Here is a 15,037-nt window from a genome sequence, read left to right as displayed (position 1 = left end):
TGTGCCTGCTGCTGCGTGCTGATGTAAGTTTACAGTGCTGCTCGGGCCGGGTGGAGGGGCGGCGGCGACTCCGGGGGGGGGGAGCTCGGAACCCCCCCCCCATTCCAAATGTAGCCCGTTTTCACGGGCTCAACGGCTAGTTACTACATATTTCATTGGCTACCTGTTGCTGAGAGAATTCAGTTTAAATTAGGTATTACCATCTTTAAAATTCTTACTGGGGAAATTCCTGACTATATGTTGAAGCTAGCACCCTTGTTACAAAGGTCCTCTACTAGATGCAATACTCGTAATCTTTTCCAACTAAGATTTCCAATGTATAAGAATTTTAAATCAATTAAACATCTCACATTTATTCAATATCAGTTAGCTAGCACCCTACGCCTGGAATAAACTTCCTGAGCCCCTACGTCTTGCCCCATCCTTGGCCACCTTTAAATCTAGACTGAAAACCCACCTCTTTAACATTGCTTTTGACTCGTGACCACTTGTGGCCACTCGCCTCCACCTACCCTCCTCTCTTCCTTCCCGTTCACATTAATTGATTTGATTTGCTTACTTTATTTATTTTTTGTCTATTAGATTGTAAGCTCTTTGAGCAGGGACTGTCTTTCTTCTATGTTTGTGCAGCGCTGCGTATGCCTTGTAGCGCTATAGAAATGCTAAATAGTAGTAGTAGTAGAGGAGTAGCCTATTGGTTAGTGCAGTGCAGCTCCTTGTGACTCTGGGTAAGTCACTAAACCCTCCATTGCCCCTGGTACAAAATAATACCTGAATTTATGTAAACCACTTTGAATGTAGTTGCAAAAACCTCAGAAAGACGGTATATCAAGTCCCATTTCCCTTTCCCCCTTTCCCTTATGACATCACAATATCAGAAGTGAGCCAAGTATCAGGCAATCAAGCCATTGTGACATCACTGATGAGGTTGGATCTTATTGGTGGACTGAGCCTCCACCTACCCCCCTCTCCTCCTTCCCGTTCACATTAATTGATTTGATTTGCTTACTTTATTTATTTTTTGTCTATTAGATTGTAAGCTCTTTGAGCAGGGACTGTCTTTCTTCTATGTTTGTGCAGCGCTGCGTATGCCTTGTAGCGCTATAGAAATGCTAAATAGTAGTAGTAGTAGTAGCTTATGGAATCGGCGTCCATTGTTCTGAGGTCTTGTGCTTTTTATCTTCAATTTAGAAAACATTTAAAAGCTCTTTTGTTTTGCAAGGCAGGTTTATCCACTGCTTAGTATATGTTACTAGTTTGTTTTAATTATTTGTAGATCCTGGATAGATTGGTCCAGCTCTTGATTACTGTAATCCGTCCATGAACTGAATAGGTATAGGCAGAATACAAGAATTGACATAAGATAACATAACAGTATTTTCACATTTCTGGAAAAGAATACATGCAATTCATCTTATCCTGAAACAGTTAGAGAGTAAGATAAAATTTGGATTCTTGGGGAAAATGTGTTCCACTTAACATGAGCATTGGCCAATTGACATAACAAGTACCCAGCAGGATCCTAGGAATATGTAAGTGGCTTTATTAAGTTTATGTAGCTAGCAATGGTTTGTTGACTGTTCCTCCAGGAATATGTCTAAGTCCTCTTTAAACCCTGCTGTGCTTACTATCTCAACTAATTCTTGTGGCAACAAATTCCACAACTTAATTTTGCTTTCACTGAACATATACTTTCTACGGTGAAGGAAAAACTTCATAAATGAGTGTCTACAAAAATTTCCCAAACCATGCCTATTTTTACAAAGACAGCATTAGCACCTCACATGGCTTTAAAAAATAGTTTTCCATAACTAGCCTCAAATGCTGTCACACAAATTCACAACTGCTGCAAGCCAGGTGCAATTGTGTACCTGCACTATATAGATGTATGACAGTATTTGATAAAGTATGTACATATATCAAAACTCTGCTCCTGCTCTACCCAATCTATGCCCCCAGCAAAGGCCACAGGGCAGGATTAAGGAAGGCATAGACACACTAGACATGTGCCTAGAGCCCAAATGTGTAGCAGGGGCCATTTTAGAGGTGCTAATTCAGTAGCTACGAAAGCAGACGTATACCCTGGTAAGTCAGTAGAAAGAAGTTATTGCTTAGAGAGAGCTGATTATTTACCCCACCCCCTGTGCGTTGTTCTCCATTCCGCAGGAACAGTCAGTTAGGGGCCCTTTTACTAAGCCGTGTAAGCACCTATGCATGCCCAATGCACGCCAATTCAGAGCTACCGCCCGGCTACCACGTGGTCCAGGCGATAATTTCAATTTTTACGCGTGTCCACTACGCGTAATGGAAAATATATTTTATTTTGCAACGCATGGTGCTAACCAGGCAGTAATCATCATTGTACATGCGCTGACAATTACTGCTCGGTTAATGCGTGAGACCTTACTGTTAAGTAAGATGGACGCTCACCAATTTTCATTTTGCTGCACGTCCATTTTCAGCCCCCCCCCCCCCCCCCAAAGACCTTTTTTGCAGGTCACTGAAAAATGGACCTGCACGCGTCCAATACACACATCTACACCAGCGCAGGCCACTTTTTGGCTCACCTTACTAAAGGACCCCTAAGCTTCTTACCTACTGCTTCCGTATCTGCCCATTTTCTCTGCAGTCAAAACCATGCAGGGCCCTGTTTGTGGGATTTAAAAAATGTATTTATATTATGGTGGGAAGCCAAAAGCACCTGTTTGCCATGAAAGCCCATGCTTATATACATAGGCGCCAACTCCATGGGTGCTGTGGGTGCTCGAGCACCCCCAATATTTCACCCACCGGAAGTTCGTTCACCCACCAGAAGTTTGTTCCCTCCCTGCTCCTCCCTCGAGGTTTCAGGCCCCCTCCCTCCGAATTTTAAAAGTCATCTATTTTACCTCGTCTGGGTTAGGGCGGCAGCAGCGGTAAAAAGCATGCAAGCTGGGCTCGGTGCTTAGTTGTTTTCCCTTCACCCCCTCTCAGCTCTGGTCCCACCCTCATTTCCTGTTTCCGCAAGGGCGGGACCAGAGCTGAGAGAGAGAGAAGGGAAAACAACTAAGCACCGAGCCGAGCCTGCATGCTTTTTACCGCCGCTGCCGCCTTAACCCCAACGAGGTAAGATAGATGACTTTTAAAATTCAGAGGGAGGGGGCCTGGAACTCGAAGGGAGGAGGGAGGGAGGGAGGGAGGAAGGGAGGGACGACAACCTTGAAACTGGGAAGGAGGATTCTGGACACTGGGAGGGAGAGGGAGGGCCCCCCCCTGGAAATAGGAGGGAGGGAGGGGGAAGGACCCTGGAACTGGGAGGGAGGGCGGGAACGGGGACCCATGGAACTCGGGGGAGGGGGCTGGAACTCGAAGGGAGGGAGGGGGATGAGGGGAGGGAGAGGGGGGAGAGGGAGAGGGGACAAGGGGGAGGGGGAAATGCACCACCTGTAAAAAAAAAAAAAAATTCAGCACCCCCAATCATTTTGAAAAGTTGCCTCCTATGCTTATATATTACATAAAAGTAGGAGCTGTGGCAGAAACAAGAACTCAAGAAAACACAATGTGCATCTGACCATTGCAATAACATAAACATAAAAGTAGGCGCTATCGTTTGGTGCACGTAGAGGCCCTTTTACAAAGCGGCAGTAAGACCAACGCAGGCTTAGTGAACGCTAATCTGGAACTACCACCGGCCCAATGCAGGCACTAGAGGTAGTTCCAGCCCCGGCGCACGCCATTTTGATGCGCTAGTGAAAATAGCCGGCTGTTTTCTAGCGCGTCACTAACCCAGCGGTAATCGGGAAGCACCGCATGCTACCCAGTCACCACTGGGTTAGCGTGAGAGCCCTTACCACCCCCTCAGTGGGTGGCGATAAGTGCTCCCCCTCGCTTGGCCACTTGGTAAGAGCAATCTTACTACCCATGGTTATTCTCAGGCATTTTTAACCACTACGGTAAAAGGGCCGAAGCAAGTGGCAAAACAGCCCCCGCTGCTAGCGAAAAAAACCTTTTTACTGTAGCTTAGTAAAACGACCCCTTACTTTTTACATGTGTATACAGTCCAAAAAAAGTGCCACACAACGTGTGAAGGTACCACACAGAGTGTGGAGGCGTACCTCAGGTTCTGTTCTGGTCCCCTCCTCTTTTCTATCTACACTTCTTCCCTTGGTTCATTAATCTCATCCCATGGCTTTTCCTACCATCTCTATGCTGATGACTCCCAAATCTACCTTTCTACCCCTGATATCTCACCTTGCATCAAACCAAAGTTTCAGCGTGCTTGTCTGACATTGCTGTCTGGATGTCTCAACGCCACCTGAAATTAATATGACCAAAACCGAGCTTCTCATTTTCCCCCCCCAAACCCCCCTCCCCGCTCCCCCCGTTTTCTATTTCTGTTGATGGCTCTCTCATTCTCCCTGTCTCCTCAGCTTGAAACCTTGGGGTCATCTTTGACTCTTCTCTCTCCTTCTCTGCTCATATCCAGCAGATTGCCAAGACCTGTCGTTTCTTTCTTTACAACATCCGTAAAATCCGCCCCTTTCTTTCCGAACACTCTACCAAAACCCTCATCCACACCCTTGTCACCTCTCGTTTAGACTACTGCAATCTGCTTCTTGCTGGCCTCCCACTTAGACACCTCTCCCCTCTCCAGTCAGTTCAAAACTCTGCTGCCCGTCTCATCTTCCGCCAGGGTCGCTTTACTCATACTACCCCTCTCCACAAGACCCTTCACTGGCTCCCTATCCGTTTTCGCATCCTGTTCAAACTTCTTCTACTAACCTATAAATGTACTCACTCTGCTGCTCCCAGTATCTCTCCACACCCGTCCTTCCCCTACACCCCTTCCCGTGCACTCCGCTCCATGGATAAATCCTTCTTATCTGTTCCCTTCTCCACTACTGCCAACTCCAGTCTTCGCGCCTTCTGTCTCGCTGCACCCTATGCCTGGAATAAACTTCCTGAGCCCCTACGTCTTGCCCCATCCTTGGCCACCTTTAAATCTAGACTGAAAGCCCACCTCTTTAACATTGCTTTTGACTCGTAACCACTTGTAACCACTTGCCTCCACCTACCCTCCTCTCTTCCTTCCCATTCACATTAATGATGTGATTTGCTTACTTATTTATTTTTTGTCTATTAGATTGTAAGCTCTTTGAGCAGGGACTGTCTTTCTTCTATGCTTGTGCAGCGCTGCGTACGCCTTGTAGCGCTATAGAAATGCTAAATAGTAGTAGTAGTAGTAGTAGAGGGAAAACAAAGGGGGGTGTTTCGGCGCCGTATATGTTGCACTGCTATTGTCTTTGAAAGAAGGAATTGTGTGTTCCTCTGTACATTGTCTTGTTGTGTGTTAACTATCCAAGCACCTGATAAACCTTTAGAAGACTCCTGAAGAAGCGCTACGGCGCCGAAACACAGCTGTGTTGAGTCAACTGTGTAATAAACATTATTTTTTACTTATAATCATATGCCTTCTCCGTTGTTGGAAAGAGCCTATCTTCCCCACCCCCCCTTTGTTTTCCCTTACATGTGTATACAACTTTTCTGAGCATAAGACGTGCTTTACACATGGAAAATATTTATTAAATCCCCTAGTTGTTCCATTGTCGATAAATAAAGGAAAATGTGAATTCAGACAGTGACATGTCTTTCATGTTTAAGTCACACTTACGTGCTTCTGTCTGTTTTATAACTTACCAGTTTCTGCTCTTCCAATTAGTTCCAGAGGAGCAGCTATGTTAGTCTGCAGTAGCAAAAATGACTCAGAATCTGATGGCACCTTATGGACTATTAGATTTATTGAGGCATGAGCTTGCATCTGACAACATGGACTCCAGCCCTTGAAACCTTATGCTTCAATAAATCTATTAGTCTACAAGATACCTTCAGGCTCTGTGCATTTTAACTTCTCTATATTAATTGCTGCTGTCTCTAAGTGACCCTTTACCCTGAAAGTATCTTCTCTCTCTGCTCTTCCTTTTTCCCTCTTTATATTTCATTTGACCTTGAGCTGCCCTTCATATGAATCTGCCCAGTAATGGTTTTAAATGTTCTTTCACTGGAAGCACTGTATTAAAAACTCTACATGACCTCTGATCATACCAATCTTGGTTCATATAAAGGTAACATGACTGTGGGTGAGGGGAATGTGACAATGAAACCTTCCTACTTGTATTGTTGGTGTTGATTTTAAAACCTTGCCATGGCACTTACATTGTTTATGGCTAATGATTCTTTACTTTCAAAATTTGCTCTCTGGTCCACAAGATAATCTACGGTGATGCCCCAGGATATATGATTGATTTAATAGATCTTCCAGCCAGAAACAGAATCAGTTTATCACATACTTATCTGAACCTTCACTATCCAAGCTGCATTGGACTCAGATACAAATCAACCTATGCATCCAATTTTTCTTACTTAAGTACGCAAATGTGGAATGCATTACCAAAAAGTGTGAAAACGACGCTACGACCATCAAAACTTCAAGCGAACTTTAAAGGCCTCTCTGTTTTTGCAAGGCCTACCCTATTGATTCTACTTAAATGCCTCAACTCTACAATGCATCTATACATACATTGCAATGAATATTTTATTTCTTATTTCCTTGTCCCTTATTGTACCCATTTACCCCTACCTTATCTGACCCTTTTTTAATTGTATTTGTTTAAAAACCTACCGTACTTGGCGTCCACCATTACGGTATTTTGTAAGCCACATTGAGCCTGCTAATATGTGGGAAAATGCGGGATACAAATGTTACAAATAAATAAATAAATTACTTTTAATGTACCACCTATAATATAATATAATATAATATAATATATTATAAGCAGCTCACAAATTATGAAACGTAGTAAAACAGATAACATATGGGGCCTGATTCGGCCAGCGGCAGTCAGTGTTTTGCTGAGCACCACTGGCGTTATTCCTGGAAATTCAATGCCGGGCCATGTGCTGGCTCTGGCATTGAATTTCCGGCTATATGGAGCTGGCGAAAACATAGCTGGTTAAGGGGTCCTTTTACCAAGCTGCAGTAAAAAGGACTCTGCGGTAGCGGCTGGGGCCATTTTTACCGCAGCGGATGAAAAGCACCTAAAAATAGCCATGAGGTAAGATTACTCACCGCATGGCCATGCGGTGGAGAGCACTTACCACCACCCATTGAGGTGGCAGTAAGAGCTCCTGCGGTTACCCGGTAGTAACTGGGCAGCACCAATTACCGCCGAGTTAGCATTGTGGTAAAATTTCCAAAAATATTTTTTATTTTGCACTGGAAATGGCACACGCTTGAGGCAGAACTACCGCCAGAGGCTGAGTTGGGCCGGTGGTAGTTCCGGGTTGCCGCTCAGCAACCCTTTAGAAAAGGGCCCCTAAGTGCGATATTCAACACTTAACTGGCTATGAAGAACTGCGTAAAGATAGGACTGCATTTTATCACAATTAAGATCAAGCAAAATAGGTGCCAAATTGTACAGATCATCATAATGGAAAAATGACGGGTTGATCTAAGTAGTCCCAAAGCATGCATGCAGCTCTTCCCAGATCTTAACCCTGATGTTGCTATTTCAAATTTCTCTAATTAAAAATATCAGCATCAATCATTAGACCCACAGGGAGAGCAGGAAGGAGAATCTAGAGATCAGAGCCTCGGTTTCACTTGACAATGCCAGGAATAACATGTATAGAATGTTTGTACGTTTGGGAAGCTTGCCAGGTGCCCTTGGCCTGGATTGGCCGCTGTTGTGGACAGGATGCTGGGCTCGATGGACCCTTGGTCTTTTCCCAGTGTGGCATTACTTATGTACTTATGACTTTAGCTCTGTACATAACCATTTCACAATCTGATTATGATTGTATATTTAGTGACAGTATCTGGATAGAGGCCAGCTCTGAATATAGGTGGAAAGCGGCAAATGCTGTCTTTATCTGGATAGTGATTATATTCAGCCCACTATCCAGATAACTGAATATCACCACTATCTGGATTATTTAAAAGGAACGCCCAGGGTCTACCCATGTTCTACCCATGTTCTACCCCGGCAATATCTGAGCAGTGCTGGGGTAGTCTGTAATGATTTTCAGTGGCACCATCCAGATAGTGCCACTGAAAATGAATGAATATGGCTGGCCACCAACATTTCTGCAGCTGGTAGGTGCCACGAGGAGTAGCCTAGTGGTTAGTGCAACAGACTTTGATCCTGGGGAACTGGGTTCAATTCCCACTGCAGCTTCTTGTGACTGTGGGCAAGTCACTTAACACTCCATTTCCCCAGGTACAAAATAAGTACCTGAATATATGTAAACTGCTTTGAATATAGATGCAAAATACCACAGAAAGGCAGTACGTCAAGTCCCATTTCCCTTTCCCTTTTTACCAAGCCACGCTAAAAAGTGGCTGTCGCTGTTGTCAGCATATGGATTTCCTGCGCACTGTGACCACTTTTAGCATGGCAGTAAAATGGCTGCATTTCCAAATTGTTCTTTAATGGCCATGCACTAATTTACCAATTAACTTGTGGCCATTACTGCAGGAGCTCTTACCGACACCTATTTTCTTGGCTCTAAGGACTCCCACGCTAACTCCATGGTAATCGGCAGCACACAGCAATGTGCCCATGCTACCTGATTATCACAGGACATGCCTACTTTCTGCCCATCGTCGTCACGCCTCCTGCACTGAATAATTTTTAAAAACATTTTAGCACAGGATTAGCGTGTGCCTCAGTGAGTCCTGTGGCAGTGCTTTTTGACACAAAGTAGGTACGCATTAGTGCCTACCATAGCTTAGTAAAAGGACCCCAAAGTGCTGTAACACAGTTGTGATAGGAACAGGGGTGTTTGTAGAGCCAGGAAGAGCCATATGGAAGAACAGCAGAGATCTTAATCCAACAAAGTAAGCGATGATAGTGAAGGCAGCAATGGAGGTGGAGCAGGAAACGGACTATGCAAGAGCAGCTTAACTCCAACATCCAAGATACCATCCCCGAGATTCTGTATACTGCGCCTAGATTTTCGCACAGAAATCGAAGTGTATTCCACAACAGTGTGCATAACTTAATTAGTTCACAAGCCGATCAGTGCTGATAATTGGATTTTAGCTGCCAATTATCAACACTAATTAGCATTAATTAGAATTTACGTGCACTAGTTTCTAAGCATATTCTTACCGTGGTGTGCATAAGTATAAGTTGCATAGTTGAAAAGTGGCGTGGTTATGGGCATGGAATAGGCAGGTTGTGGGCATTTCTAAAATCTATGCGCATTGTTATAGAATACGCCTGCTCCACGCCTTATTTAGGTGTTGGGATTTACACTGGGTTTTACTTGGTATAATTGACCGTGACTACATTTATTCGTGTGGACCGGAGCTAGGCGTATTCTATCAACTGTGTGGATATTTAGGCTTATTCTATAAAGTACACCTAAATTAAAGTGTACTTTATAGAATACACCTAAGCGAATTTCATTTCTGTGCCAAATTTTTAGGCATGATATATATATATATATATATATATATATATATATATATATATATATATATATATATATATTCTTGTTCCATATGCCAAACAAATCTTAACATATCCCTAGGAAGAGAAGGTGATAGTAACATCTGCTATATGTTATTAATGACAGTTGAGAACCATGTGTCTGAGTGATTTCTCCCCTGCTGAAAATACAAATGTGTGTATATTCACCAAATATCAGCAGAAGCTTTACACTACCTTTGAACATATTGTATTTTCTTGAATGTAATTTCAAAATTTTAATTTAAGGGCCCTGTTTACTAAGCATTAGTGCACGCTAACCGTGTATAGGCCCATAATATTCCTGTGGGTAGGGTGGAGACTGGCTTCAGCACTTGTGACATCGTGTTATCTCTGTTATCAAACCTCCTTGGGAGCACTTGACAAAAATAGGTTTCAAGAAAGGATTTGAATTTCTTGAAAGAGGATTCCATTCTAATATCTGAGGGGTTCTTTTACTAAGCTGCAGGAAAAATGGCCCTGCGGTATTGGCGGGGCCGTTTTTCCCCACACGCCAGGGCCCTTTTTTTCCACAACCGGCAAAAGCTCATTAAAAAAAAAAAAAGAAATGACCAAGCGGTGAGAGACCTCTTACCACATGGCCATATGGCAGGAACCCCTTTCTGCCACCTATTGAGGTGGTGATAAGGGCTCCGGCGCTAACCCGGTGGTAGCCGGGCAGTGTGGCAATGCCCAATTACTGTTGGGTTACCACTGCAAAAGCCATTTCCGGAGGTTTTCTTTTTCCCTTGAAATGGCGCACACTCAGGACAGGACTACCACCGGCAGCCACATTTGGTCCGGCGGTAGTCCCAGAAGAGACGAAACGGTAAGCTCACGTTGGGGTACCGCCATTCTGTAAAAGGGCCCCTAAGCATTACACTGAAGCCAGAGTTCCTTGTTTAGTCCAACCTAATTTAAGTAGGAGGGGATGGTCGGAAAGATTTTGTTGGGAGGAGCAAAGAGGCCTTAGTGGTGAGTACAGTTACAACAGGCTAGAGAGAAATAGGAGGGAGACCAACATAAAACCTGGTGGACAACTGTCAAAATATTGAATGGATTCTGGTAGGATACTAGAAGCCAGGGCTCAGCCTGTAATAGAGGGTAACATCATCAAACTTCTTCTTTCCTAGAAGTAGTTTAACAGATGCATTTTATATTATTTGGAGCCTTCTCAGTTGAGGAAAAGGGTCGCTGGTATAAAGAATGGCAAAAAATCAAAATTAGGGGTGAGCAGGGCCCAGGATCAGAACATGAAATGAAAAGAGATCTAGGATGGAACAGACTGAACGTATTCATTTTTGTGATGGAGAATTCTGGGGAAATTTAAAATCTTTATCGCGTATGACCCCCAATAACCTCACAGAGTCCTTTATAGTGAGTTGAACTCCCTTAATAGAGGACAAAAGGAAGGGAGTGTAAAGAATGCCATGAAAAGACAATGGTCTCAGATTTTCACCTAGTTCCACCCAAACCCTACCTCCATTCTATATGCACATATTGTAGATGGATACATATAATCCCTGCTGTCTAGACTAGGTTCTCAGCATTTGTTCAGCATGCACATTCAAATGTCAGTATTTACACATATAAATCATGATTAGGGCTTCTAAATGAGGGCTGTTATGTCTCTTCTTCATCTCCTCCTAAACCTTTGCTGTGTGTTGTGCATGGGGTTTTTTTTGTTTTTTTTAGTTACATTTGTACCCTGCGCTTTCCCACTCATGGCAGGCTCAATGTGGCTTACATGGGGCAATGGAGGGTTAAGTGACTGCCCAGAGTCACAAGGAGCTGTGCCTGAAGTGGGAATTGAACTCAGTTCCTCAGGACCAGAGTCCACCACCCTAACCACTAGGCCACTCCTCCTCCAAGGAATACTTGTGTACTTCTGGAAGTGCTTTTGTTTGTTTGTTGCAGGGCTTGTTGTCCAGTACACCAATGACAACGGGATCAGTTGGGTCTTGCTGCGGGAGCTAGACTTCATGTCTTTCCTAGAACCACAGATCATTTCAATAGAATTGCCTCGTGAGGCTAAAACGCCAGCCACTGCCTTCCGTTGGTGGCAGCCACAACATGGTGAGCACTGATCCATCATAACATCCAAAGTTGATAAAGAAAATGTAGCCACTCAGGTTACCAGGGAATAAAATAAGACATCCACTGCATAGCAATTTAAGTCATTTCTGCTTTTACTTTAAACTTAAGTACCTCGTAATATATAAGAAGCCTATATCCATACATTCATGGATAAATTCAAACCTTCTATCTGTTTAATTAAGCTTAAAGTTAAAGGTGAAATAGTTTAAATTGCAAAGCATTGGAAGTCTTAAATTGTTTCCTAAAGACACTGCTTCAGATGGATAATGAATCTACAGCAACCAACCATCAGATATCAAACAGTGTTTTGTCTAAATGACCTGTGGAACAGTATTAATTGACATGGCTTCACTTACTCTCAGTGCTGAAGTTACTTATTTCCAGAAGTCTTTGAATTTAAAGTATGATTCAAAGAGCAATAATTAACAGCCTTGGGGATCTTGAAGGCAATGTACCTTTGTGCTTGCTGCTTGCATGCTAATTTTCAAAGAAAAACTCTCTGCTGAGCATGCCTGTGACAATTAAGATTGGTGCTCAGTGGATTGCACCTGTATATTGTAATTCCCGCCTGTATTTTCCAGTGTCAGCCCCTAGTTGCTGCCTACTTTCAAGTCCTCAAGCACATACACATTTAGACACATTCCTGGGGAGAGAGGGGACCATGTCAACCCCTGCTTTTACAAGGGTAAACACAAGTTTAGCTGTGTAAACATTTTATTTTTAATTAATATCCTTAATGGCTTTCAAAAAATGCATATTTTGTAATACAGGCCATTGTTGCGATTGTCTTATACGCTAAGGGTGGTGCCAAACACAATACATACAAGTTACCCCTCCCTGGACACAAGTAAGGAATTTGCTCAATAGTAGGGTTGCTCAACACCCACTGGCACCCATAGAGCTGGCTCCTCTGGTTGTTGTTATTATTCAGATCAAGATTCAAAATCAACTATGAGGCATGCTGATTGCAGAAATTTGGACAAATTGATGCCTCTCTAAAATTTATTCATTTAGTAAAAGAAGGGGTTAGAGAGCTTCCAGGGCAGGCTCTCAATTTATCCATATGGGGTAATTTTATAAAAGCTTTTGCATGCTACATACATTTGTTAAATACTGCTTACATTTAGCCAGGGGTATGCTGGTAAATTGTTAACAGGGGGCTCTCTCTCGCCAGCAACGTAAAGAGAATTCAGGAGGGGCCCAAGCCCACATTTTGGGATCCATTTGTTAAAGTAGCCATGGAGAACCGGCTCCCAAAATTCTTAAAAACTTAACAAACGGCTCGTGAGAGCCTGCTCCAGCACACCACTGCGATTTAGCATTCATTATGTTGCTTTAGCACTTGTTTAGTGTGTGCTAATGTAATAGCACAAGCTAAATGAAATAAAACTCAGTGAACATTCCTAAAGATGAGAGGACGACATATCCTCCTAGCATGAAATTGGACATTCTTCTTTAGGCCAAGTGAATCACTGCAAACAGAATACTGATACAGTGCTCTTCACTCATAGATACCTCTCAATGCTCTATACTTCTTCCTGCAGCTGTAACATAGAATAATCTCTGAACTGTTGATTCATTCCTATAGGAAAGCACTCAGCGCAATGGGCCTTAGATGATGTCCTGATAGGCATGAACGACAGTTCGCGCACCAGTTTTCAGGACAAGTTTGACCGCTCTTTGGATATTCAAACCAACTGGTACAGAATCCAAGGTGGCCAAGTAGATGTTGACTGTCTTTCCATGGATACAGCCCTGATCTTCAGTGAAAATATAGGTATGTATCACTCTACAAAATCTGGAAGGCTTGATAAAGCAAATGGCATTTGTTTTTTTTTTGCCTGGTAATAAGAAATTATAATCGGTGCAATTTTCAAAAGTGGCCACACTGATGCAAAGTTACGGGTATCTGCAACTCTGGACTTGGCAACAGTTTTCAAAGGGAAAATATGAGTATACTGTTCCTTTGAAAATTGCCTTGGTGGAAAAAAAAGTATATATAGAGATTTGCACCTGCTTTTTCTGTGGGTTCGTTTTTCCTCACAAATAATGTGTGTACATTTGTATATGTAATCTATATGCCTTTTTTCTGAGGACAAGCAGAACTATATAATCCTCACCTATAGGTGACATCATTGACAGAGCCTTGCACTGGAAGCAATACCCCGCAACTTCTTCTAGAAGCCGGTGGGTAGGCTCGCCATACGTGCATACCTGTTCCCACTTGGCAGTATTCCATGGGACCTCCTCAGTTTAAGCTTTTCCACAGACTCAATCGGACCTATTTTCCATTGCAGTCTTCTCCACCCCTTAGAATTTTTACAATTTCTTCTTTTCAGACTGTAAGTCCTGTTGCTGTTGCATGGTCTTTTCACAAATATCAAATAAATCCTTAGGCTTTTCGTTAAATTTTAAATTATTTCAATTTTTCATGTTAGCTCAATGTGGGCCACTTTTAAGCCTCAGGCTCCCAACCAGGTTATTTTTGTCACTATGAAGTCATTTGATTTTGCTGTGGCTATTTTTCCAGATGAAATGGCCCAAATGAAGACCCCCTAGCAGCTTCAAAATATGTTCCCCATGCAACAGACCCATATCCATTACAAATATCCACTCAAGGTGCCTGTAATGCCCGGGTCCTAACCTTGATCCCCCTCACTATATTTGTTGTTCTCAGATGTCAAAGAAAGGGATGGTAGAGAAAAGCAAAGAAAAAAAAGCTTTTCAGTTCATTGACATTGGCATCAGAAACATCAATCTCCATGGGTCCAGGAGCTGCATCAGACACTGAGGATAAGAACATAAGAATAGCCATACTGAGTCAGACCAGTAGTCCATCTAGCCCAGTATCCTGTTTCCAATAGTGGCCAATCCAGGTCACAAGTACCTGGCAGAAACCCAAATAGTAGCAACATTCCATGTAGAACCCCAAAGAATAGCAAGATTCCAGAATCCTAAAGAGTAACAAGATTCCATGCAGAATCTCAAAGAGTAGCAACATTCCATGTAGAATCTCAAAGAGTAGCAATATTCCATACTACAAATCCCAGGGCAAGCAGTGGCTTCCCCATGTCTCCACATTGACATCAAAAACGCATCAATCACTATTGACATCAAGTATTAGTAGAGACCACCACCAGTGGTCATCTTCGAATTCTTATCCAAAGAATAGGAAGGATTTGACCTCATCTTCATTGGTGCCAAGGGTGACTCAGGCCATCCCATTTCAGTTACAGAAAGAGGAGGATTCAGCCATCCATATTGCATGGACATCCAAATCTCAATTTTACAAATGCAGGATATGGACATCTAACACTGCAGTACATCCATATGGCAAGAGGGTGGGTGGGTGTGTTTTGAGCAGAATTATGAAGGGACCAAAATATAGATAACCAATTCTTATATCAGAAGGAGAAGGCACGTCCATGTCC

At 43.0% G+C, this 15,037-nt stretch overlaps 1 protein-coding gene across 1 annotated transcript in view; it reads left to right on the top strand.

The window, feature by feature from the left end:
• The window catches only part of RELN (reelin), a 568,089-nt gene that overhangs the window by 423,830 nt on the left and 129,222 nt on the right, over positions 1-15,037 (top strand). Inside the window, exons 32-33 of the mRNA XM_030217170.1 lie at positions 11,427-11,585; positions 13,195-13,383. Of these exons, the coding sequence (XP_030073030.1) occupies positions 11,427-11,585; positions 13,195-13,383 (348 nt within the window). The remainder of the gene's footprint in view (positions 1-11,426; positions 11,586-13,194; positions 13,384-15,037) is intronic.

Source organism: Microcaecilia unicolor, chromosome 10 (assembly GCF_901765095.1).
Source record: "Microcaecilia unicolor chromosome 10, aMicUni1.1, whole genome shotgun sequence".
In the NCBI taxonomy this organism is placed as follows: domain Eukaryota; kingdom Metazoa; phylum Chordata; class Amphibia; order Gymnophiona; family Siphonopidae; genus Microcaecilia; species Microcaecilia unicolor.
This window is presented reverse-complemented; position numbering and strand designations above follow the sequence as displayed.